We start from the raw sequence: 27,201 nt of genomic DNA on the forward strand, positions 1-27,201 counted from the left end.
ATTTTACCACACAACTTTTGCTACAGGGAGAGATTCCAGTTCCATATGACTTAAGTACACTCTTTTCAAGAAAAAATGGTGAACACCTTAGTCTGAGTGCAGAACTTGGGAAATGAGAATGGCATTTTGAGAAAGAACACAGTGAAACACAAACATCTTTAAGTTAAAAGCCAGTGGGGATAAATTAATGCATCGAGCCAGGAGTCAGCCCAGTGACTCTTCACATGTGTATTTTACGACCTCCAGAAACGTTCAGAACATTTGCAGAAACAACAAAGGCAAAAATACACCAAAGGAAAAAACAGAACATACAAAGACAGAGCTGCTTAAATGACAAAAGGCAACGTGGTTAAGATTTTGGGTTCAATTTTATAAATGTGTGCATGTGTATATCTATCTATCACACACACAATTTATTTTTATCTATACACCAGTAACAGCGCACTTCACTATAATGTGCAGTGTATACACTTGACTTGAGCATTCCTAGTTTTCATCCTCTTTCTCTGTACGTTTAGCATTCATTTGCTCAGAGGTTGATGCGCTTGCTGTTTCCTGAGCAGCTCTTCTTTTCTCCACCCTAGCGGCCCGATTCTTCTCGTCGGCTTCTTTTCACATTAAAACTGATTCAAGTCAGTGTTTAAGTGTTGCAATTATTTAGTACATTTTATTTAATTTTTCACTTAAGCTAGCACTTAAATCATTCTTGAGGCAGATTGAAGACTTAAGATATGAAGAGGTAGGGGAATTGCTGGCTAAAGTGGTAGGGATGACAACAGTGCCCGTACGCATGCGCCACACAGCCGTCCTGCTGGCCACTGCCGAGAGTTAATTCTACAATAAAATGAAAATAGGAATAATCTTGGAGGTCAATCACCACCCCAAAAGTGGATAGTTGACGTCATGTAGTATATGTGTACCAAATTTCAGGTCAATAGGTCAAATGGTTTGTGAGCTACAGACGATTTAAAATCCTGCACAGACAAGTGAGATTGAGATTGAGCTAGATAGCTAGATATACGGTATCAATAGATACATAGATCACAGTCACAGTAAACAAGGTGAAGTGTTAATACTTGTAGAATCAACTCTCACAAGCCTTATTTTTATCAAGTAGGGATAACTTGGTTCCCTCTGAAATTTCTGCCTCAAAGTTAAACATTAAGAGGTCGCTCCATTCTGACCATTTTATTTGTATTGTTACTAAATACAGTATTTTGACTGGCTGATTAGTAAACAATTGAAATTATACATGGAAACAGAACATTTTTGTACTAAGGTGGAGTTTCTCAAACATTCTAGTAGAGAGTTTCTATTTTAACCCATTTTGAGAACACTCTCAGCAGAAGCAAATTAAAAGATGCAGAGCATACAGCGACCACCATCTCCAGCCATTTCTCGATGTCACAAGTTGAAAAATGAATCTGAAAGGCTGGAGGATCAGGTAACAGAAAGAATAAAATCCTTCTTTGAAGCCCTTATAGAAAAAGGCAAAGAAAGGTCTCAGTTGTTCAAGAAACCAGAAGAAAAGCGGGACTATGATCCAATGAATTTTGTGAATTGTCAGCATGCATGACGGTAGAAAACGATGCTAGTGAATGAGGAAGAAACCTCATTGAAAAGTGCAATGACACCAGACTGACAAAGGACAAGGAACAGAAACAGCTCACCGTAGGCTGGTTGGTTGCAAACTATCCCAACACAGTGCTAATTTGTAGAATGGTGGTCTGCTGTTCAGTTCCAAGTAAAAACACAGCAGCTAAATGGAGTGACTACTAAATGTTGCCCATGTCCGTTATAATATTCTGGGTAATAGATATGATAAAGAATGAAAATGCCTTGTGGAGGACCAGTTTTTTTTTTTGACAGCCCTAATAAAAATAAGACAGGCATTTCAAATTAAACAGCCCTACTGGGAGTATTTTTTCTCTCAAAAATATATGAAAAATAATAAAATAAAAACAAAAATAGCAAAAAGATAATGTAAGAATGAAAAAAAAATGTAGCTTTAGATGTTATGATAAGCCTTTTGGGCCTTATGAAGCACTCAGTGCGTGTGGTTTGATGGCTTCAATTTTATTCAGAACTGATTGCATAGTAATGCAGCTTACCAGTTACATAAATGAAAACTTTCAGATATAGTGGTGAAGTTAATTACATAAACCATTTAGTAAGGATCACAGCGTTCGACTTTGGTCAATTCTGTTAAAAATGTATTACCAGAAGACACTCTTTGAATCTTTTTTCTTTTAGATTAAAAAAAAATAAATAAATGTTGAGAATGGGGAAGAAATTTAAGATTTCCCTCCCCAGGAATAAGGGCAACTTTAACAAAGAACGACCCCCCCCCCCCATCCCAATATTTAAAAAAAAAAAAAATTGAACCACTGCAACTCCTCTCTTTCCCATAAAAAAATGAATTGCAAACTTTGAATTAAACCATTATGAATTATACTGCTTCTTATACTAATCAGGGATGTACTTAATTTCATTTTTTGTAGCACCACATTGAAAACCAGGTAGGAGCACTTACTGACTATGGATGACTTTTAGCGCAGACATCTGCAAGATAACTTCGGAGAATTCAGAATGTCTTAGAAGCAACAAAAGTTTAGGTTTGCAATTTTACTCTTAGCTATGTTTCTCTTTTTAAAACAGTCTTGTCATTTCACTTTGTGAGGAGAAAGGTAAGCTATGCTCCCATTTGGGTTTTTACACCTCTGCACTGAAAACAATCTGTAGACCGCAGATCACCCACTGTCTATATGCAGCACTTTGATCTGAAACGCGGCATCAGTGATTCAGCTAAGAAAGAGTTACACTGGAGTCAATATACTGAAGCTTAAACCCAGGATAGAGTGGTCCAGTAAAGGAGGCCTTGAAACTGTGTAGGTGGGTCACTGTGTTGGACACACTATAAAATGACAGGATGCCCGATACACAGTCTAGATAAATACCAATTCGGTGGGTTTGAGGGATACTTAATTCGGTCTTTTTGTTATCATGCCAAACAGAGTAGCTGGAAAGAGAGCAATTCAGAGACCAGGACTTGTCATTGAGCCCAAGATGACATTCATCACCTTTTCCTTTCCTGCTGATTCCTTTATACGTGACTCCAATCACAGCCAATCTTCCAGTCCATTGAACCTCCCAGTAATACCGACCGCCATACAGGCTCTCATTGCAAAGGACTTGGACACACTTGTTAAATCTTTCAGGGTGATAATTGCAGAACTTGGGCAATCTGTTGTATGTGGCTCCTCTATTGCTCTCAGACAGCCAGAGATTTCTGTGGGCAGTATTTGGGTCCAACGTGAGTTGACTGTAGTCTGATTGGAAAGAAGAGACAAAAATAAAATTAAAAGTAAAGAATTAAATCACCGAGCAAACTTTACTGTTCCAAATTGATCATTTAAGGTTTGTATAATTAGCACCAGTGAAACAATCTAAAAAGAAATTAGCATGTCGTATGTGCTCTATAAAGAGGACAGTCTCATAATGCAAGACACCATAAAACAAATAAATTAGCTAATAATTCCATGCAGGGAAGGAAAAATTCCACAGCTCAGTAAAAGCCTCACATAGGCGAGCAGTTTATCCATATTAAAATATTAGTACTTTACTGCTCTGCACGCCTAAATAATACTAAAGTCTGATGTCAGCTAGGAACACTGCTTGTAACTTGTTTCATGTCAAACGGAGCCAATTGAAAACAGAGCAAAAAGGATGTTAAGGCATACACAAATATGTCAAAAAAAGGTCAGCAAAATGGCAGAGTTTATGGGATGATCAATGTTAATGCTAGTGTCTTGTAGTGGGGTTCACAAATCATCTGTTAGCAAGCGTTCATTCTTTCATGACGCCTATTAGATGCAGCAAATGTATAGGATGGCAATCATCGATGTCTGCTTTTGTATTTATCTACAACAAAGTACACAATCGCTCAATCTCCACAATGAACAGGAACAAAAACCTTAGCGCATGCCCATTTCAGAACCATTTACTGTAGGGGAAGTGTGCATGGGAAAGATGATCCATTTTCAAATTAAACATGTTTCAGGAACAGACTGCAGAGTATGATTTTAAAATAAACACTCAAGGTCTTGCAGCAGAAATGGAGATAAACGTGTAGCATTTTACAGCTACTGTTGCAACACTGGGATCCATTAAAGAGTTAATTAATTTTATGTAGTAAATTTCATATTAACATTCAATTGAATCAATAGAATGGTGGGAGAAATAAATGACATTTTTTATTAATTCTGACCACCCAGACTGCATCACTAGTATTGTTGAACAACTAATGAAGACTTCTTTTTTTATTCTTGTGTTTGATTAAGTATTTGATTAAATGTTTAAATATTCAAATAAATTGTTCAAACATTATTTTACTGCATCAAGTAAATGTACAGTACACAAGATGGCACAATTATACACAGGAGACTGTGGAAGATTGTGGGTTCGCTTCCCGGTTCCTCCCTGTGTGGATAGCGCTTTGAGTATTGAGAAAAGCGCTATATAAATGTAATGAATTATTAATTATTATTATTATATACACATATAATACACATTCAATCCATACATGAGCTGCTTGTTTGTCATTTTGCATGCAAAAGATTAAATAAAAAGTTGTTTGTTGTAAATAAAATACTGTAAACAATGTTAAACTCAAAAACATACAAATGTGTTAAAGCAAATAACCAGAAAAATGTATTTCTCTAATCCCATTAATTTTATTTACAGGACATACATCAACAGGAGATTGCAACAGAGAAAATATCAGCAGTGGAAGAAAAATTACAACATAAAAAAGCAAATATAAAAAGCTACAAGTTCAAACTTGAATCATTATACACCTCTAAAACCTGGGGGCATTCTAAAAAGAAGTATCCTTAATAAATGCCATGTCCCAAATAATACAGAATGAGACCAGCTGAGTGTTGGTTTCCCTGGATCTGTTAATTATACACATTTATATTTCACACACATCAAAAAAAAAAAAAAAAAAAAAAAGTTGGTAGTGATAGGTTTCTGAAGCCTGCTCATTAAAGCTTGTACTGTTTTTTAAATATTTCAGCCATGACAACTTGTAACCACACTCTTCAAAATCTTTGTCCATGTATTTGTCTTAACTAGATATACTCATATCTACAATACCTTTGTGCATATATAACAGCAATTAAGACAGCAAAGCATCTTACCCAACGTGGGTGTCAACAAATTTACACAGGTCATTAAAAAATATTTGTGACTAACAAAAATATCCTTAATGTGTTCTTGAGGATCTCAGAGGCAGCTTTAAAAAAATAGATATTATAAAAAAAAAAAAAAAAAAAAAAACAACAACCCCACAAACACACGCATATGAAATAGAGGATTTCCAAGGAGTTATCTTAACTTATAGGAAGAGGCTAGCAACTCTGTGAAAGTCAACATATTATAATATATATACATTACATACATACACACACACACACACTGAGTGACAGAAATTAAGTATATATTTTTTATTTTTCAGAATAAAAAAATGCTAATTCTTTTCAAATTTAAAAAAATAAAAAAAATCTTGCAGTCCAATTCTAAGCAACAAATAGGACCCTTTTAGACAACCGTGATCTTTCTGGAGTGTCACTTGTAGAGGAAGGGGCAGGGACAGCTGTACATACAATCCTGGGCTCAACAGTTACAGTTGCCAGAGACTTGGAGAGAAGGTCCCTTTCTCCTGCCACATGAAAACAGACAGAAAGGCGTTACATCTCAATGCACGATCTGGTGTGTTTCAAGTCAATTTGCTGAAAGTTCACCTTAACTTTATATCATTTCCTCCATATGCAAGACAGGTATGCAAAGAAACGAACATCATTAAAAACTACCTAAAGCTAGTATTGCTGTAATTAACATTTGTTTTCTGTAAACAAAAGTATCCCAGGATTACTGTTCAGCCATCAGTTATTATTTTGGACCATAAAGCCTCAACGCTCTGGACTTAAAATCCTGAGATTGTGGGTTCAAATCCCATTACTGACACCGCACATCTCGTCACTTCACCTGCTTGTGCTCCAATTGGAAAAATGGGAAATGTAACCATTTGAATTTCAAATGTTGTCAATCGCCTTGGATAAAGGTGTTAGTCAAATAAGTAAATAACAATAACAAGCGGCTTTTCCAACAAACTATTAAAGTTCTCCAAATAAATGTGTCTGCAGTTCCAGATTTTTCTAGGGACATTCTATTAAGTCACTCAGTATTATAACTAATTATGACTACTGCCCTAAATTTTTTATATTATACACACACACACACACACACATAAATAAATAAATAAATAGTTGAAATACTAACATTGAATGCAAAGCAGTCAATAAATGAAACCTAAAATTTTACAGCTTAACAAGGACATTAAAAATGGAAAAAAAATAAACTGTAGCTTAAGGATATGAAACAAACATTCGCTTACATTGTATAAGGGTGTCTCTGTCCATTGGCTGTGAAGACTGTTCAATTAACAATGGAGTGTCAATCACTGTTCATTAAAAAAACAATAGGAAAATATTACATTAATATAGAAGACTAAGAAAGCAAAAATTTTATCTGAAGCCACCTCAGGACCTCTCTAATCTGGCTAGTATCTTGTCCCGTTATACCTGATCTATATGAGAATTGTCCAGTATTTTTCTTCACATAATTATGCTTGTTGATCTCTTCCAGAACGATGATCTCCTTCTTCTGAGCTTCAAACAACAGTTAAGAAGCAACAGACTTGTTAATATGTTTGTTAAAATTCAAAATTTTAATAATAAAAATGTTTTTTCAAATATGCTCACAATATTTCGGCCCCATATCCAATAGTCTGATGGATGGAGATCTTACATGTAAATTTTGGTAAAGTGAAAGAACTGGATATTATAAGAATATCATTTGGGGTAGTATAACACCACAAACTTGTCTATTTTCTATACCTAGTTTATCCATTATGTCAGAGAGAAGCCAACCCCATTCCAGTAGCACCGGGATTAAGGATAGTATTTTAGTCCACCTTAGGGAACATTAATGCACACACCCAGAATTTAAATCACTTATACTCATTTTCATCATGCTGGAAGAAATCTACGTGAAATATGAACCATCGTGAAATGGGGTGTATCTGCTAACAGAGATGTTGAGAGAGAGGTTGGGAGCACAAACCCAGGCTGCTAATGCTGTGAAAAAAGCAGTTCTAACCACTAAACTATTTTTAAGGATATACTGTAAAAATAATAATGCAAAATTAATTTTCAAGGAAATAATCAAATTGGGATTAGGGTTTTTCTTAATTCAATGGTGCTCATTTGCGGGAGTTCATTTATGGAGAAGACAGGAGATTGTGAACCTTTCCTCAACCAAGAGTATTTTCCTGCAATGGTAAATCTGAACGTTTTATAACAGAAGAGTACTTCTTTTGTACGGGAGGGATGGAAGACAGACAGCGAGCAAGTTATATTTATCCTATTTAATATACTGACATTTATTTCAAGGCATCAGTCATTGCACATTTGTCATCTGAAAAGTAAAAGAAAGCTTGGCATTTTTCAAGTCGAGGTTATTTCCTCACAATCATGATATACTGTATGTCAATTTGCTAAATCAAACTGCATTTTAAAAGTAAAGCATTTTTTATAAATTTGAAGGAAAAAAACAACAAAACTGCTCGTCTTTTAAAAAGGAGGCAAGGGGTTCCAATATGAAAACAAATGCTTTAAAACTTACTGAATATGCCCAGTTTGAAGCACCAAACTTTTTGATTAAAGAAAATATGCCTTCCGAATTTTTAAGGCAGGAGTGTCGAACTCCAGGCCTGGAGGTTCGCAGTGGCTGCAGGTTTTCATCTTAACAGTCTTCTTAATTAGTGAGCAGTTTTTGCTGCAAATTAACTTCTTTTGCCTTAAGATTCAACTTAGCTTGACTCAGAGCCCTTAGTCGTTTATTTTCCTTAATTAGCAGCCAAACAATAATGAGATATAAAACAAGCTGCCACATGACCAGCTCACCTGTGCACATCACAGAATATCTGAAAATAAAGGAAGGTGAAGGTTGATCTCTCAGGTCACTGATACACTGACGATGTTCTAAGAAAAAACGGAAAATCAACAGTTTTGGAAATGTCTGCTGTGGCAGAATGAGAGCAGCAACAAGCCATAGAATTAAATAACGGGCTTAACTAACAACAAGAATAAGCTTCTCATTAAGAAACTGGTTGGAGTGAAATTGGAGTTTAAAGCCCCAATTTAGCTGGTCATCTGTTGGCTTGTTTCAAGTCTCATTTGTGTTTGGGTGCCATTTAATGAAGAAAATGATCAGTTCAGAGGACTGAATCCTTAAAAACATGAGGGGAAAAGAACTTAATTAGCAGTGAATACTTGTCACTGTTTAGGAAAAGGGTTAGAATGAAAACCTGCAGCCACTGCAACCCTCCAGGCCTGGAGTTTGACACCCATGTTCTAAGGTATGTTTGTGACAAAAAAAAAAAAAAAACTGGAAATAATGCATTTTACAAAAGATTTATAAAATACTGTTATCTTGAGGTAAGGATACATTTCCTATTTGCTTATATGCCTGCAGTGGGTTTTGACATGGGACTTCCAATATCCTTCACCTCATTATAAAAACAGAAGAGTAAGCTACATTCTTAAATTTTATAAACAAATGCTTCAGTTTAGAACATAATTTCATGCAAAAAATTAACATCTACCTTGACAGTGAAGAAATAACTAATTTGAAAAATATCAAGCTTATCCTTTAATATTTTAATCCAAAATGATTTATAAAAGGTGACACATTTGTCTTTTATTGGGGAATATGACTCCTAAAATACAAAAACTAGATATCACAAACCAATTATTAAATTTTATCTGATGGAACATTAAAGATCTCAGTCATAAACTGAAATAGAAAAAGATGATATACATTTTAAAGCCCATGAAGTCTAAAACAGCCTTTGAAAAGAGGACCAGTTTATAACTTAAAACAATCATTCTAAACTGAAAACAGATTTGATTGAACAGGTATTTCACTTCAACCATGAGGATTATTATTATTAAAAAAAAAAAAAAAAAGTTGGAATATTATTTCATAAAGCAACATTGTTTGTAGTTTCTGAGGCAATATCCAATTTGGGGACAAACTACATTATAACACTGATTAAGAGAATTAATAAAACTAAATTAATTCTGGCCAATGCATATTTACCAAATTGGGATGGCTAACAATTCATAATGAAAAGTAATCTCACTAATTCCAAATATTAATATTTACAATATAATAAGATCTTAATTGTGTGTTAAACCCTGCCTTAGTGTAATTTGTCTAAAATGGCCCTGATAAATTATTGTCTTTCAAAAAGTGTGAGATTGTTTTGCCCCCCCAATGTAATCTTTTCTACAGTGAGTCACACTTATTCACTAATCAACTGTTTATTTTTTTTTATCAATAAAATGCTTTGCCCAAACAAACCGTGCCATTACAATGCCACTATCACTTTTGACAATGCACCTCTTGTCCTTAATTTTAAAATAACATCATTCCAATTTGCAGTTCATTTTCTTCATTAATAGCAGCTTAAAATGTAACACATACATTTTAATTTAAACTGATTTTGAAAGAAAAAAAAAACACTACCATTGCAAACAGAATCTAATTAATTCAATCACAGGAGGGGCAGGGCAAAATTATACCATATATTACAGGGGTTAATGGTACAATCCAGTGATGCACTAGTAAAGTGGTTGTGTGTTTTGATTAGAAAGGGGAGATGTACAAGACGCAGGATTTAAATTTTCATAAACTTTTAAATCCAAATTCTAATTATAAAATTCAGCTGCATTTTTAAAATCTGAGCAAAATTTTTACTTTGTCATAATGACGTATAGTTTTGCTTTATCACATATTGTAGCCACACAGGTGTTTTAAATATATTACCAACAAGCTAATATTGGAATGTAACCAGAATTTAAACATCTTTTAGTGCTGCAGCCTTATAATTAAGCAATGTTGTTTAAAGATTAACCGTGTCTCACTGAAATTAGAACTTTCTGGAGAAATGCACATGTTGTGATAACCCACACACTAGTTGGTGACTGGCCAGCAAAAGATAAAAAAACATCACTTGTTGGTTAAATGTCAAAAATTTGAACAGTTACAATTACTTGGCCAGAAATTTGCTCATTGTATGCACAGTGCATCCGGAAAGTATTCACAGCGCATCACTTTTTCCACATTTTGTTATTTTACAGCCTTATTCCAAAATGGATTAAATTCATTTTTTCCCCTCAAAATTCTACACACAACACCCCATAATGACAACGTGAAAAAAGTTTGATATTTTTGCAAATTTATTAAAAATAAAAAAAAAATTGAGAAAGCACATGTACATAATCCACCTGTGGTAAATTCAGTTGACTGGACATGATTTGGAAAGGCACACACCTGTCTATATAAGGTCCCACAGTTGACAGTTCATGTCAGAGCACAAACCAAGCATGAAGTCAAAGGAATTGTCTGTAGACCTCCCAGACAGGACTATCTTGAGGCACAAATCTGGGGAAGGTTATAGAAAAATTTCTGCTGCTTTGAAGGTCCCAATGAGCACGGTGGCCTCCATCATCCGTAAGTGGAAGAAGTTCGAAACCACCAGGACTCTTCTTAGAGCTGGCCAGCCATCTAAACTGAGCGATCAGGGGAGAAGGGCCTTAGTCAGGGAGGTGACCAAGAATCCAATGGTCACTCTGTCAGAGCTCCACACATCCTCTGTGGAGAGAGGAGAACCTTCCAGAAGGACAACCATCTCTGCAGCAATCCACTAATCAGGCTTGTATGGTAGAGTAGCCAGAGAAAGAAAATTCTCTGGTCTGATGAGACAAAGATTGAACTCTTTGGTGTGAATGCCAGGCGTCACGTTTGCAGGAAACCAGGCACCGCTCATCACCAGGCCAATACCATCCCTACAGTGAAGCATGGTGGTGGCAGCATCATGCTGTGGGGATGTTTTTCAGCGGCAGGGACTGGGAGACTAGTCAGGATAAAGGGAAAGATGACTGCAGCAATGTACAGAGACATCCTGGATTAAAACCTGCTCCAGAGCGCTCTTGACCTCAGACTGGGGCGACGGTTCATCTTTCAGCAGGACAACGACCCTAAGCACACAGCCAAGATATCAAAGGAGTGGCTTCAGGACAACTCTGTGAATGTCCTTGAGTGGCCCAGCCAGAGCCCAGACTTGAATCCGATTGAACGTCTCTGGAGAGATCTTAAAATGGCTGTGCACCGACGCTTCCCATCCAACCTGAGGGAGCTTGAGAGGTGCTGCAAAGAGGAATGGGCAAAACTGGCCAAGGATAGGTGTGCCAAGCTTGTGGCATCATATTCAAAAAGACTTGAGGTTGTAATTGCTGCCAAAGGTGCATCAAAGTATTGAGCAAAGGCTGTGAATACTAATGTACATGTGCTTTCTCAGTTTTTTTATTTTTAATAAATTTGCAAAAACCTCAAGTAAACTTTTTTCATGTTGTCATTATGGGGTGTTGTGTGTAGAATTCTGAGGAAAAAAATGAATTGAATCCATTTTGGAATAAGGCTGTAACATAACAAAATGTGGAAAAAGTGATGCACTGTGAATACTTTCCGGATGCACTGTATGTGCTGTATCATCTAGGTGTTTGCTGCATTAACAAGAAAGAAACTGAGCCCTTGCAAGTAAAAGAACTTTAATGATGGAGTGCTGAAAATAATAACGCTGATAAAAAGGCAATTCACACTCACAAACACATTTTGGGGACAACATCTTCAACATTTTAAACAGACAGAGTGATGTGAGCTTTGGGCATTTCCGCATCTTAACATCTTCTTCAACATTCTTAAAATTTCAATTAAAATACTCCTTATGTTTAAATAAGTGTAATGTGCCGATTATCCAATGCAACAAATTAAAGCAGAAACCTGTTAACATGTGGTGTCTACATATACAAAGTTACAAATGCAATATTTTAAAAGAATACTCCCATCGATAAGACCACCTGCCCAGAAATAACTTATTCAACAGCTACCAAGAGCTTTTACTGTACATTAAGCTCAATCCCATTTGAAATACTTCTTGCTCTACTCTCTTGGGCACAAAACAATTTTCCAGGATTTGTTTTATTTAGTAATATATAAACACAAAATACAACTGTTTGGGACAATGAGAGAATATAACTAGATTTGGACAATGTAACACGAGGAATGCGATATTTTACATGAACAATTTCATATTGTTTGCTGTTGTTCAAGCTGAATATTTATTCAAAGCCCTCTCGTATCAGAAATTGTTATCTCCACTCTTATTGAAAACATGGTTAAAAGTTTTTCTTAGCATACACTATAAAAATGTGAGATAACATTAAAAAATATTGTTGGTTAGAGTATTTCTATAATATTTGTTCTATCTATGAAGTTCACCTTACAAAACCTGCTGTTATTTATTAATCTACAAAAATATTCCACCAAACTAATTTTTAATTATGGCTTAATGTGTGTTCTTAATAGCTAGGACAGTCAGCCAACTTATCTCGAAGTGAAGAAAATGACTTACGACTTCCCTTACTTGCATTAATCCAGTGTGTCATATTTTATCAGACTTTTTAACACAGTAAGATACTAAGGTTTCAAAGGAACCCATAATCTAGGCCAGTGGTTCTCAATCTGTGGGGCGGGTCCCCCTAGGGGGGCGCAAAGTAACAAAAAGGGGGGTGCGAAGATGTGAAAAAAAGAAAACAAGAATCAAAAATATGAAAAATACATCTACTGAAACAAAAACAAATAAACTTAAACTACATTCTGATACTAGAAAAATATAGAGTTAGATAAATGTCAATAAAAGTATAATTAAATATGCATCTATGATATATCATTAATTTAAAAAGAACAAATTGGTATTACAGTAGTGGGCTCCTTTCAAAAAAAACATTAGGGGGGGGGGGGGCGCGATTAAAACTTATGAAAACTCTGGTCACAAATACTTAAAGGTTGAGAGACGCTGATCTAGGCAATCTTTCATATGCTATGAAAAAATGTTTTTGGATTCTTATCGTTAATTGGGCTCATCTCTAATGTGAACTGTCCCAGTTGTATTTTGTCATGGAAGTGGCCAAGATTTGCTTTGGTTACTCCATTTTAAGGAGCGCGAGATGTGACTCGCAATTACAAATGTCTCTTGTAGGACCTCACATATTACAGTTTAAATGTGGCCTGGTGTTTTGCCACACAGATTCAATAAAATAAACAGAAAATGTATAACATGGAATAAAAGTATAAATAAAAAATATATTCAAATATACATATATACGCACACATTTTATATATACAGTATATCAATTATATCAACACTACACTGGACTAAGCAATTCTTTACAGACTTGTTATGATGAGAGTAGCATATAACATACTGCTAAAAACTATTATGTTTAAAATCTTTAGCTTAACAGAAAAGCTTTGCCTAATATAAAAAATATGTAACATCTATTTAAAAAACTAAACACTGAGGACATCTTCCAATGTATGGAGAAAAAGTAGAGCTCTTAAAATGCACCACCCTATATTCAAACTAACTTCATATTTTAAAGATCTGGATACAGATTGTATATAATCATACACTTAAAAATTAAATGACAAATATGGTCTTACTCAGTACACACTCAGATTTGTTGACCGGTGGAAATTCCTCATTGGTTGACTTCTGAGTATCACTTGCTGCTTAAAAGAGGGGAAAAAAAAAGAAAAGAAAAAGAGCATTTAAAAAACATTGTTGGAGGGGCAGAGTATTAATTATCATGTTAAGTTAGTATGGAGGAACATGTTAATGCTAAACAAATTCACAACAATGATAATGTGAACCACTCATAGCCAATACAATATTCAGCCTTAATTCATTCTTCTACAGGAAAATGCTGTCTATATAGCCAAGCTCTTTAAAATAAGCAACACAAACATGGTCTTACACATTACACTTTCGTTTGTGCTCACTAGGTCCGGTTCCGATTCTTCTTGGATAGACATCTGAGCATCACTCACTGCATTAAAGTGGGGAGAGAAAAGAGGAAGAAAAAAAAAAAAAAAGGCAAGATCAGTTGCACCATGGTTGAAGCACTCAACTCATTAAGAATTAAGCCACACAATACCACTGTGTACATTTCTGTCTAACTCAGAGATATAACAAGCACTTAAAGTTCTGCACAGGGCTGCTACAGCTCTAAGATGTCATGCTGGCTTCTGAAAGCATCAGTGAGTGCTTTATTTGTGGGGGAGTTGGGGTTTGGGATGTTCCAGGACAATATTCAATGAACAAGGTTAACAGAAAACACAGTACATTTGCTGCAAAAGACACTTTGGTGAATTTCACCGATAGAGACTTGAAGGCAAGCCAAACAGCCACTTATTCTGAAACATGCCTTGATTTTTTGTGGGTACAGCTGTTTGCATTGCCACTGCGCACAGTCCTATATGTGTAATCGTGCATGGTGTGTGTGAGATTTCCCCTGTGACCATGAACTGTATAAAAAAAAAAAAAAATAGATGAAATAGATGAATGCTCAACCACATATCTGTGAACTTGTTCCAACATAATCAGAATGATTCTTAAGTCTCCTTTATGGAGACTGTATAGGATGCCTCTAAAAAAGTGATTCATTATGTCATCATTTTGTCTTCAAATACAACTTCATAACACTTCAAGTTGAAAGATTGAAACTCGCATCTGATCCGTCGCATCATAACTCTAATAAAGCACACATCAAGCTATTTCATAAGTAACTCCATAAAGTTTTCTGTACATTGTTTCTTCAAAATGTTCGATTGATAAATCATTTTTCTGTATCCATTATTAATACTTTATACTTCTAATACTTTACAGTTCAAAATAAAGTAATAACCATGTGCACAATAACTAATGCCGAACTATAAACTGTTTTATACAAACCGAGTACTGTCATGTCCAAACTAAATCAATCTTGATCAAAATTAGTATTCATTATATTTCGAAACTCTTCTTATATATAAATGTCTACGTGTGGAAGTGTGCGTGTCTGTCAGGCCCTGAAGTGAGAGGCATCGTCAGGGTAAGGGAACAGACAACTTGCTTAGCCACTAATAACACAAGCGAGGCCAGCACATCAGCAAAACGAAACCCCAGAAGACAACGTCGCTTAGCCGCTAACATCGGCAAAACGGTATCCCTTTTACTTTTCCTCCTGCCACTAATACACAAGCAATGACAGCAAGTCTGTAAATCGATTCCTCCTAGGAGAGAGATGCCCAGAGTAGCTCCTTTCAATTACCTGACATCTCTACATTTCAGTTTATTTTCCGACGATTTTAATAGTTTCTAGGACCCCCAGGCTTTTTTTTACAGTATTTAGTAGTATTTAAATAGTAGTAGTTTAAACAGTAGTATTTAAACTAAAATCATGTAGACTTCAAATTACTGGTCTTAAGAATAAGATTAACTGTCTAAACTGTTAAATTTGGAAAGAGCTATATTAATCAACTGTATTTAAAACTTGTTTAATCTTTTCTGACCTAAGCCCCAAAATTCCACCTGGGTATCTGACTGCAAAATAGTGATGCTCTATTCTATCATGAAGTCTGTCCTAAGTACAAAGTTAGTTTTCCAGTTATATCATTTATATAAAGGACATAATATAAAATTGTGAAAACTTTGTGCAAACAAACAGAAATGTTTTTTTATTCAATGAGAACAAACTGAATGAATAAAATGGAATAAAAAAATGAAAGTTACAGTTGCATGTAAAATGAGACATTTTGAAGTTGCCTCTATACTTGTATTAGACCGTAAAGTCATGATTGATTGCACTATTATCAAGTGTCAACCTATTCAGTAATAATTCAGTTTTTCATTCAAGTCAGGCACTGTGCAAAACAACATTAGGCTGAATTGAGATTACTAAAAAGCATAATAGAGAAAAGTGTCCAAACACACCATAAAGACAAAGATGGAAGTAAATCTTTGCATTTCACAGATTTAAAACACACACACACACAATACAGACATACACAATGAATGTAAAAATGAACAAGACCTTTTCTGAACTGTAAAAGCTACTACAGTAATCCCTCCTCAATCGCAGGGGTTACATTCCAGAACCCCCTGCGAAAGGTGAAAATCCGAAGTAGAAACCATATGTTTATATGGTTATTTTTATATTGTCATGCTTGGGTCACAGATTTGCACAGAAATCTGGGAAGTTGTAGAGAGACAGGAACTTTATTCAAACACTGCAAACAAACATTTGTCTCTTTTTCAAAAGTTTAAACTGTGCTCCATGACAAGACAGAGATGACAGTTCCATCTCACAATTAAAAGAATGCAAACATATCTTCCTCTTCAAAGGAGTGCACGTCAGGAGCAGAGAATGTCAGAGAGAGAGAAAAGCAAACAAATCAATAGGGCTGTTTGGCTTTTAAGTATGCGAAGCACCGCCGCACAAAGCAGTTGAAGGCAGCAGCTCACACCCCCTCCGTCAGGAGCAGAGAATGTCAGAGAGAGAGAGAGAAAAACAAACAATCAAAAATCAATACGTGCCCTTCGAGCTTTTAAGTATGCGAAGCACCGTGCAGCATGTCGCTTCACGAAGCAGCTGCACAGAAGGGAGCAATGTGAAGGTAATCTTTCAGCATTTTTAGACGAGCGTCCGTATCGTCTAGGTGTGCGAACAGCCCCCCTGCTCACACCTCCGTCAGAAGCAGAGAATGTCAGAGCAAGAGAGAGAGAGAGAGAGAGAAAAGTAAGTTGGGTAGCTTCTCAGCCATCTGCCAATAGCGTCCCTTGTATGAAATCAACTGGGCAAACCAACTGAGGAAGCATGTACCAGAAATTAAAAGACCCATTGCCCGCAGAAATCCGCGAACCAGCAAAAAATCTGCGATATATATTTAAATATGCTTACATATAAAATCTGCGATAGAGTGAAGCCGTGAAAGGCGAAGCGCGATATAGCGAGGGATTACTGTACAAGTCTTTGCTGTCTTTATTTACTAGTATATGCCCCCACTTCTTGTAGCAGAGTTCCTTACTGTTAGTTTACAAAGCTAGACACCCATTTAATTTGCCCAAGATCGTAACAAAGGATGGCACCCCACCAGGCTGAGAACAATTTTATGCCTTGCCTACATGACTGGCACAGCAAAAAAGCACATCTGTACATATTATTCATGCACAGCAAATGGTAAAAACCATGCAAGTAAATAGGTAAAGGTAGATAACCTTAAAAATACATAACTTGTATACATGTATTAGTTAATAAGCCCAAAATATAAGAGTATAAAAGTGAGTATTGGCAAAATATTAACACAACCTGAACAAAACACTACCTATCTGTCATACTAAGTTGATTAATCTCTGGTCCAAAGTAGTCCAGCATCGCCGTTAGATGGACTGGCAGAAACAGACAGCATGACCATCTACATGAATGGAAAAGCTGAGAGGGACATAGTGCCATTGCACGCCTCAATTTTTATGGTCCTTGAAATGGCCTTTGCACCACTTGGTGCATAGATAGATCCCAATGACTCAGCTCAGTAGACTTGCTGGACTCTTCATGAAATTTCATCACAACCACCTGTATTCTCTTTGGTTAACTACCCAGAACTTGCTTTTTGACAGTTCTTTTCTAAGATTTTATCAGTACTGGTACTGACATGTAGAAAGTACAAAAATTGCCATCTAAAGTATTATTGTTTTTCTAAGTACAAACAGTCAAGTGAAAAACTTAAGCATACTTTTCTCCAACATATGTTGACATGCTATGATTTTTATCCTCATTTACACAGTATCTTTGAATAGAAGTGATATAATTAGAAAAAACAGTTTTGCTTTGCTATGACTTATTCAACAACAAATGAACAGATATGTCATTTCTGTTTGTCTACTGAAAACTATGCACAGTACACCCTAGGCACTAATAGCTGGTTTTGCTCCTTTTGGCCGAAGCATCCTATTCTACTTTAGAACACTTTCAGTTGAGTTTCAAATCTTGTGACAGACAGTTTCTCATTATCCTCAGGAATCTTATGGTACAATGGAGAATTCATAGTGGCTTCTGCGACGGTGAACTGTTCAGGACTTGATGAAGCAAAGCCCAAATTATAACGTCTACCAACATACTTTACAGTTGCTCCCAGGTTCTGGGGTTCTTAGAGACTTGCATTTTGTTCTTTGGCTGTACTTGCTAGGGCAGGCTAGGCAGGACAAGTTGACAGTTGTTTGAAATCTTTAGGATCTTCAGGACTGCGGAATGATTGATTTTTGTTTGTTTGGAGATCCTTTAAAATTACCTTCCCAGACTCAAAGCCATCTATAACCTTACTTCTGAAGTCCTCAGAGAACTCTTTCAATCCAGACAGGTTAATAACACATATGTTAACAGGAAAGAGCAAGCCAAACTAAATGTCTCAGGTTTAAATTTTAAATAAGGAAGGTTCCTCCATGACACTCAATAATGATGGTCTATCTGTTTGAAACTGATCTGGTGCATCTCATTCTAATTTTAGGTATTTATAAATGTAAGGGTGTACTTAACGTTTTCCATATGTGAAACTTGCAATTACGATTACTTGAATTATACAATGCATTATAAAATACAAATGTGGCATGATATCTGTTATAGATAGATAGATGCTTTATTGATTCCAAGGGGAAATTCACAAAATTATTCATATCACCTTTATATACAGATACTACTTGAGTGAAGATCAAATCTTGGTATGGTCAAATATGTTAAAAAGGAAAAAAAATTTGCAGAGGTTACTTAGTCTTTCACGTAACTGTAAAATGTAGACATGACTATGTTTTATCAAACATAAAAATAAATCTCTACTATTATGAAAGACATGGAACGATGAGACAGGTGTTCAGGCATAAAGGTGAAGTATTTGGGCTTTTTATCTTACACTGTGAAGTATCCACTTCATCCATAGGCTCTGAAATCTGCTCATCTGGTTTTGTAACATTCTCTGTGGAAAAACAACAATCAAAATGTGTTAGCACTTCTTTGGGAATTTAGTCAAAAGGGGCTTAGTCAAAAAAAAATAATCCATATACTCATAAGCCTTTACCTGTTGCAGCAGGCTGTGCAAAATGATCTATGCATATTGCTTCCAGACTCTCTTTAAGATTCAACAACTCCTTTCTCAGAAATCCAATAGACAATTCAGTAGACAGAGAAATATTGAGCGAGGCGTCATCATCACAATGAGGTATAGAAAGAGCATTAAAACTCTACAACAAGAGAAAAGGAAAATTCAAAAACAGACAAAAAAAAAAAATAATAAAACACCCATGTAGTGTACATCATTTTATCTCTGAAACCTTAAGGCTACCTCAAGAAAGCTGATGTGGTCATCTGCCTTTGTAAGATCACTCATCTCTTGGTTACTCTTTTCAAGGTCTTTAATCTCATCTTCTATGTGCTTGATGAAATCCTCCGCCTTTTCCACTTCCCTCTTCTCTTTATCTCGAAAAAGCTCAATCACCTTCTCAAGGGAGTTGCTCAGATCTGCTAGGACTTTTTCATATTCATGTATTTCGCTTTCTGAAGAAGCCTGAAAAACCGGGGGGAAAAACAAATCTAATACAGGCAAATGTCTTACTTTTTGCAAACAATTTAAAGTGCAACACAAAAACTAGGCACATTGAGCTTAATGACATGCCATGATTTATTAACTAACCTATTTCAAACTTGAATTAAGATGAAGACACAAAAAAACAGATAACCTTTGTTTTGGGAGTTAAGACCTATCTTTGTGGCCTAAAAGGAGATAGACTTTTTTTTAATAAAGAATACTTTGTAATCAACAACAGAGAACCTTAAGAAGACTAGATCAAATTAATGTCTGGAGATACCAAACATCACCAGAAGCTATTCTTTTATATATTGAATAAAAAATTAAAACAATGGTTACAGGTAGGACTTGACAAGAAGTTGGTGATATTGGGGGCTCTACTTTCTTCCGAGAGTCAAAATGAATTACTGTTAGGTCGATAGACAGCAAATAAGATAGATGAATTGTCTGCTCTCAAAGCAGGTAACAGCATATATAGGTACTGCAACTTCTTCTGTTTGACGGAGAGCTGGTTTAAACCTCATGTAACTGACATGGTTTAAATGCTGGACAGATTTCATTTTTTTTGAGCAGACATTCGCCAAATGTGGGGAAAAAAAAGACAGGACGAGGTTTAACTTATTTGTGAATAAGAAATTTTGTAAAAGGGAGCAAAGTACAGTTTAGACCAGGATTTGCAATTCAGATATTCAAATGTAATAATAATGTTTATACTGCTTCCTCTGCAAATGGGGACTCAGGCAGAGAAATAATTAAGTCTGTTATAAACACTTCAATGACGACTCATTCTGACCCTGCAGTCATAATATATAGTGACTTCAATCTGGTGACCTTGTAAGAAACCATGACAAACTTCCATCAGTTTGTGTCCTGAAACAAAAAGCTAATCCTGCCCTATTGAAATGTTAAAGATGCCTTCAAGTGTAAACCTGCAGCACCTTTGGACAGATCTGACCACAGTCTGACCCAGCTTACTCCCAGCTACTAGCTTGTAATTAGATGCCAACTGGTTACCTCTAGGACAGTTAGGAAGTGGAGACTAAAGGCTGAAATGGCTCTGAATGATTGCTTCCAAAAGACAGTAAGAAATGATGTGCACGTCACATGGGTAAAAATATCAAGGGACTCAATCACTGCATTACAGATTATGTTAATTTTTGTGTTAACACTGTTGTACCCTGAAAAACAGTGTGCTGCTTTCCAAAGGAAAAGCCCTGGATTATTAAGGAGCTAAAAGGTCTCCTGTATGAAAAGAAGAGAGAATTTAAATCCGGTGATAGAGGGGGAACAGTGAGGGCTGAGTTAAGGGAAGTGAACTTACAGAGTTATAATAGAAAATGCATTCAGAATAACATGAAGGATGTTAACAGTGGACTGAACATAATCACTAGACTCAAACAGTCCTGGGTCCAGGTGCTAAAAGGGGACATGGAAAAAACAAATGGCTTGAACAAATGTAATAAATTTTCCCCTCCTTCCACCACCTTTATTGTGGATGCTGAAGTAGACAACGAGAGACAAAAACACTGATTTAAAATAAAAAGCAATTTCTTTATTCTTTGCGAGTTAAAAAGAGACCCCGCCCCCCACCCCGATCAGTGCCAATGGCTGGTCAGAACAGACAATCCACGTAAAAGAAAAGAAAAACTCCTCTCTTACATTACCTAGCTTATTCATTAGCCAAAGAAAAAAAAAAAACAAGACAGTTCATTTTGAGGTCATACATAGATTGCTGTAAGTTACAGGTTACATCCCAATTTATTACATACAGGAGTATACCAAAACAAAGAGCAACCAGGCACTCGCATTCCTAAAAATATGCTTTTATCAGCTCACACACACAAGACCAGTTTAAAGCAGTTTCTATAGTTCAGTACTTTAGTTACAAAGAAATTACATTCTTATAACTTTAATATCTTCCTTAGATTTTGTCTGGTTAGATTAATAAATCCTTATTTATTAATCCATAAGGGACATGTTTCTTATAGTTTTAAGCAAGGATTCAGAAACTATCACATTGATTTATAATATCACAGGGTGTTCTATTAGTATCAAGAGGTCAGCATTTTCTCATAAAAGAATGCAAGTTAAATCACATAATTCTGTGCACAAGCTTAATTCTTTTTCTACCTAAAGGAAGACCAAATTCATATAGAAGTAATAAATCATATAGCGCTCAGTCCTTGGTATTTGTGAGTTAAATACTTATAATTACAGTAAATCTCATTATCCAATGGCGATATCCGCCACAACACCCCTACTAAATCAACAGCTACTACCACTTCAGCTGGAAAGGCCAGTGATGAGCTTACCTACGATCAATAGTATGGACTGTACATCAATAGTGGCCAAAAATGAGACAAATTAGGAGGCTACACAGAAGAAAAGTCACAGAATCAAACAGTTCTTAAGGCCTGTGCTGAATAAGTTATTGGTATCCTCTGTCACCTGTTAAGTCTATCACCAAGTTTGCAAAACGTAATGCTGCTGAGGAAAATACCCTGGCATTATTCCAGTCCCAAAGAAGACATGCTCCACTTTCACCTAATGCCCGTAGACCAGCTGAACTTGAGTTTTGCATTAGGAAGAGGCTAGTCCTGGACTGTAGGAGTCCTCTTGTGACAGATCACCTAGACTCACTTCAGTTTGTCTATCAGACAAAAAATGGAGTGGCAATTACTTATCCACTTTACACTGCTTATTCCAATCTGGACAAAGTTGGCAGCAGTGTGACAATTATGTTTTGATGTCTCCAATGCCTTCAATATTAACCATCCAACTATCCCTGTTAATGGCTAAGCCCAAGGATAGGCAGGTGGCTGAACCTACAGTGTACTAGATAATAGACAATATGTCAGGCAGCCTGCAGTTTCTGAGGTTCAAGGACTTTGTGAGGAATACTGGAGCACCATAAATAATATAATATAAAATAATAATTTTCACTCTGTACGCAATGAACTTCAAATATAACATCAGGTCCTATAACTGGCAGAAATTGATGCATTGGGATGTATTGACAATTTAATAATTTGTAAAACCAAGGAACTCATTATTAATAGGGATGTTTTGATTTTATTTGGTCCTTTAACTAAAACTGGATACCTCTTGAGTTTGGACAATAAGCTTTAAGTGTAGCAGCCTTTATTTTTAATTGGAAAAAGAAAATAAAAAATGAATTTAAATTGCTGCTTAGTAAACAATAGACATTTTTAAAGATTTGTAGTGTGTATATTTGTTGATGTGTGGCATGCAGCATAGGTTTTGGTAAGAAACAAGTACTATGTAATTAAAATGGTACTCCATATTTATTATTACACCTCAAGAATTATGAATGTCTGGCAAATACACTGAAGAAAAAAAAAAACACCTATTGTAGCAAATGTGTATTTTAACAACAAACAGCTTTAGTTCAATTAATGATGTAAAATTATTAAATATACTAGGGGGCTTACCCCCTGCTCACTTCGCTTGCCAACCCACCTGGCCTGCGCTATGCGCCAGCCATTTTGCGTCTCTGCCGCTCACATTGTGACACAGTTGGTCCTCTGAAACCCCCTCTTAAATTGTGATACAATGTAAAACAGTTTTTTTTTTTTTTTAACCTTTTTGCTCGATCTGCTGTTGCTCTTTTAGGCTTGGGGATAGAGATATATATTATATATCGATAAGTGCTTGTACATTTATATTTAAGCAGTGTTTAATTGCCAATGTCAATTGATTGATTGTGAATACTTTTTTGTTAGATAAATGGTTAAAATTACTTTTTTTTTTTTTAATTTAACTTTATTTCAGAGAAGTATATTACACAAAAAAAATTAATATGTCAGCTTGTAATTAAGAGAAGCTTTTTTTTTAATGCCACATGTATTAACTAAATATTTTTGCATATATTTTATTAAAGTATGTATTGCAATTAAATGTTATCTATTGCAGTAATTAGGTATTATTGTAGTATTGGGATGTGTTTGGACCAACAGGCAGCTTCACCTCACAAATGACAGTAGTTAAAGGATCTGCTCCTAACATCCTGGTTCCAGATACCACTGAACACCGGCAAAAGGCTTGTTGAGTCCATGCCTTAGGCAGGTGGTCATAATGTTTCTGCTTAACAGTGTGTGTGACCAAATATGTATACATAAAACTAAATACATTTACACTTTATTCTAGCACAGCTGTATCTAACAGTGCAGGATACAGTATATGCTTAGTGCTGCTATAATAAAAAGTCCTTTGGTAAATGCAACAAAATGGCCATCTATTAAGGGCAGTCAGTTACAAAGATACTTATTTACACAGTTCATGTGGTCTGCTTCAAAAGCTCTTAGGCTGCTGTCAGATTTGAATACTGTAAATCCTCATCTATTAAAAAAAAAAGTAACCCTTTGCATGACACCGGTGGTCTAGTCACACCTATTCACGGGATAAGGTCCTTGCTGCAGGCCATGGGATGGGGCAGGGAAAAGCACTGGGAGTTTTATTCAGGGCAAAGTGCAGCAGAAGAAAAAAGTCAGAGAGGCCTATCGCACAGCAGTAAAACATGAGGCTCACCAAGAACAGGTCTGTAAAACCCTTTGATGTCCAAGGCTGAACATGCGATACACTGAACAGATGAATGTTGTCTACCTTGTGTTAAGTCGTTGAACCCCATTCATTATAGGGACAGGGGCTTGCAATTGTTCCCCATGTACAAGGTATTCCCAGTAACTGTGGGACACAACTGCACATGGATTAAGTCCCTCATTTTGTACACACATCCAATTGCTACTACCGATTGGATGGCTCAGTGAGAACCTTGGATTGGCCCTTTGCCAGTCGCTCAGGGCCTCTGAGAGAAAGTCTATAAGACAAAAATACAACTTGAAGACAGAGCTCATTAAATAAATCACATCTATATGGTAACATATTATTATTAAGTTTTTGGGTGTTTGCTGTTGAAGTATTTACTATTTATTACTTCAGAGGTCTACAAAAATTGCAATCTTACCAGGGTGTCCAAACTTTCACATAAAAATATATATTTGTTGTAACTTGCCTGTTGACACCAGGGAAATGCAGCAGACATGAGAGGCTACCATTTTCATCTGAAATTTTTTAAAAGTGAATCCGTTTGTAAATATTTTAGAAAGCTTTCTAAATGCTTGAAATGCTGATAAAGTTTTATATTTTTCATGAATGTATACATTTTTCACAAACTACTCAATCATCAAAACAATCTGTGCATAACTTGATTCTGTAACGCAGTCAACAGTTACAACATAAAAAGAATATGTATGAAAATAAATGATAAATATAAAGGAATGTTTTACCTGAAAACAGGTATAAATGATTTTATTCTGGCCACAAAAAAAATTCTTTTAACATTTAAATATAACAGACAAGGAAGGAAGACAATCCACTGCAGAAGCTAAAGGACTTCTCTAGAATCAGCTACCTAAACTTGACTTTTCATTTTCCAACAAAAGCAATCCAAAATAGACCTTAAGCTGAAGAATGACTTGCTTGGTCTCATCCAATTTCTTCCTCCTTTCCTGGATTTTGCTATGGTTTTCTGTCAGATTCTCTTCCAGTTGGATCTAAGAAAAAAAAAACACATAAAGGCACATTAATAACATAATTTTGCTGCCACTTTAAAAAAAAAAAAAATCTCTTACTTCAGCCTAAGCACAGTATGCATCTCAATATGTTTCAGCTCTCTGAAAAAGCAATACAGGCAGTACATTGAGGAACTGCAACTTGCCACAACATATGAATAGCCTATTTGATGCAATTTTGTATAGTGCCAGATATGATCACCATAAAAACACCTTCTTTCAAAGCCTAAATCATGGAACGATAAAGGCCATGACTTTTTCTGTAAATCAGCAGAAACAAGAGGCATGGTCATTGACATGCTGCAGGCAAGCATATTACGCCAATCCATTGTGTCCCGACTGCAGCAAAGGTTTCAGTAAGACAGGTGACATCCAAGATCTGGTCGCCCCCAAGAGACCACAGCATATGAGGAAGAGCACATCAGATTGATCAATTTGGGAGATCATTTCAGATCTACTACCAGTAATGCTACTGATAACTGCCATCATGACACAATGGCCATGCTAAGGACAGGACAAGACACATTGACATGCTTAACATTTTTGCCACATTATACATGTTTAAATGGTTAGTGGCATCTGTAATTTACTTTTTTCGAAAAACTGAATTGTTCTAAACGTTTTGACCAGTCAACACACACACGCACACACCTAAAGAAAATTCAAAAAGATTCACGCGTTGCAGTTTATTCCGGATGTCCCGCCCTTTACTCGGCTCATAATTGGCCAATGCTCAGAAGCTGCACAAACGGGATTCGTCGCATCTGTTCCGTCATGTTTTTATTTTTGCTTTACATTTGTGTGTTGCTTATTAAAACTTTAGTTTCTATTTTGCACGCTTGCTGAATTAGCACCTCGATTTTTTTCTTGTTCTATTAAAAAAAGTTCACACTGTTAAAAATAAAGATTACGTCAGCATTCGGGGGCGGAATTTCAACTTCCTTGCTCTTCACAGACGACTTCGAAAACACTGACGCACGAAAAGTCGAGAAAAGGAAGCTACACTGATGTTTGGAAACGACGTTTTAAAGCACCGTTATAAACGCCCCAGGTATCTTCATAATATTATCAGATATAAATGATTTCCTGCCCGATACGTTTTGAAATTATGTGCTACATCTTACAACGTATCCAAAACCCTAAACTTTAAATATATCAGTAGGTGGCCACGCACACCTTGCTTATTTCGTTAACAATTAAAAGATCAAAATCCAAAGTAATTTTTGATTCCATCACAACAAAGATCTGCTTATAGACATTTGCTATTCAGGACCTTAAACGATATATACATAAAACGAACCCCAGGTAAACCCTTTGAAAACTTCACCCACTTCCTTACCTGTTTCTCGGTCCTTTCGGCCTCGACCGTGAGTGTAACGTGGTTTTTGTGCTGAATCTCCACACAGAGACAGCACACGTATTCTTTATCAGTTCTACAATACAATTCCGTTACTCTATTGTGTTTCTCACAGAGCTTATCTTGCAGGTTTCTAATTGGATCTACCAGTTTGTGGTTCTTCCACGGTCCCCCTCTGTAATGGGGCTGGACGTGCGCTTCACAGTAAGAAACGAGGCAAGTCAGGCACGACCGCGAAGCGCGAAGTTTTCTCCCGGTACAAAAATCGCACTCCACATCCCCTGGTCCGGCACAGCCTTCTTCCAAGGGTCCAAGCCGTCTCCTCTTTATTCCGTCAAAGACTTCCGCGACTATCGGATTCCCGCGCCGGGTAGACCTCGTGCTGAAAGTCTCATTACACTCAGTGCAACTATACTCCTTCGTTTCATCCATATCCTCGGTGCATAATTTAATGCATTTTAAACAGTGGTTATGCCCGCAACGGGCAGCGGTTGGCTCATTTAACATTTCTAAATATACAGTGTTTTTAAACGGCTCATGAAAAGGAGCGCCGTTTATATCCGCCATAGCACAACGCTTGGACACATGTGTATGGTGCCCGAGAAGTAC

At 36.2% G+C, this 27,201-nt stretch overlaps 1 protein-coding gene across 6 annotated transcripts; it reads right to left on the bottom strand.

Annotated features, from left to right (window-relative positions):
* Positions 1-2,055: 2,055 nt before the first annotated feature.
* Positions 2,056-27,201, bottom strand: LOC114661979 (tripartite motif-containing protein 16-like). 6 transcript variants are annotated; one of them, XM_028815254.2, is made up of 10 exons: positions 26,575-27,199; positions 25,122-25,217; positions 19,402-19,623; positions 19,138-19,300; positions 18,973-19,035; positions 14,007-14,078; positions 13,693-13,758; positions 6,645-6,731; positions 6,458-6,523; positions 2,056-3,329 (listed from the first exon to the last, which is right to left on the bottom strand). In XM_028815254.2, the coding sequence occupies exons 1-10, from the start codon at positions 27,157-27,159 to the stop codon at positions 2,806-2,808; spliced, it is 1,944 nt and encodes a 647-aa protein (XP_028671087.1). In that variant the 5' UTR covers positions 27,160-27,199; the 3' UTR covers positions 2,056-2,805. The 6 variants fall into 6 exon arrangements, 4 of the variants coding, with proteins under 4 accessions (XP_028671087.1, XP_028671088.1, XP_028671089.2 ...); XR_007936498.1 differs by having other exon boundaries at positions 3,249-3,329; positions 13,704-13,758; positions 26,575-27,201; XM_028815256.2 differs by lacking the exon at positions 2,056-3,329 and adding an exon at positions 5,541-5,722 and having other exon boundaries at positions 26,575-27,201.

This window comes from Erpetoichthys calabaricus, chromosome 12 (genome assembly GCF_900747795.2).
Source record: "Erpetoichthys calabaricus chromosome 12, fErpCal1.3, whole genome shotgun sequence".
Taxonomy (NCBI): domain Eukaryota; kingdom Metazoa; phylum Chordata; class Cladistia; order Polypteriformes; family Polypteridae; genus Erpetoichthys; species Erpetoichthys calabaricus.

Excerpts from the sequence above, each read along its gene's own strand:
- LOC114661979 (XM_028815254.2), bottom strand. The coding sequence starts at position 27,159 with ATGGCGGATATAAACGGCGCTCCTTTTCATGAGCCGTTTAAAAACACT. Across the intron at positions 13,759-14,006 it reads CACAAACGAAAGTGTAATGT|CAAGTGATACTCAGAAGTCA; the intron begins GTAAGACCATGT and ends TCTTTTAAGCAG. Across the intron at positions 6,524-6,644 it reads ACAATTCTCATATAGATCAG|TGATTGACACTCCATTGTTA; the intron begins GTATAACGGGAC and ends TTTAATGAACAG.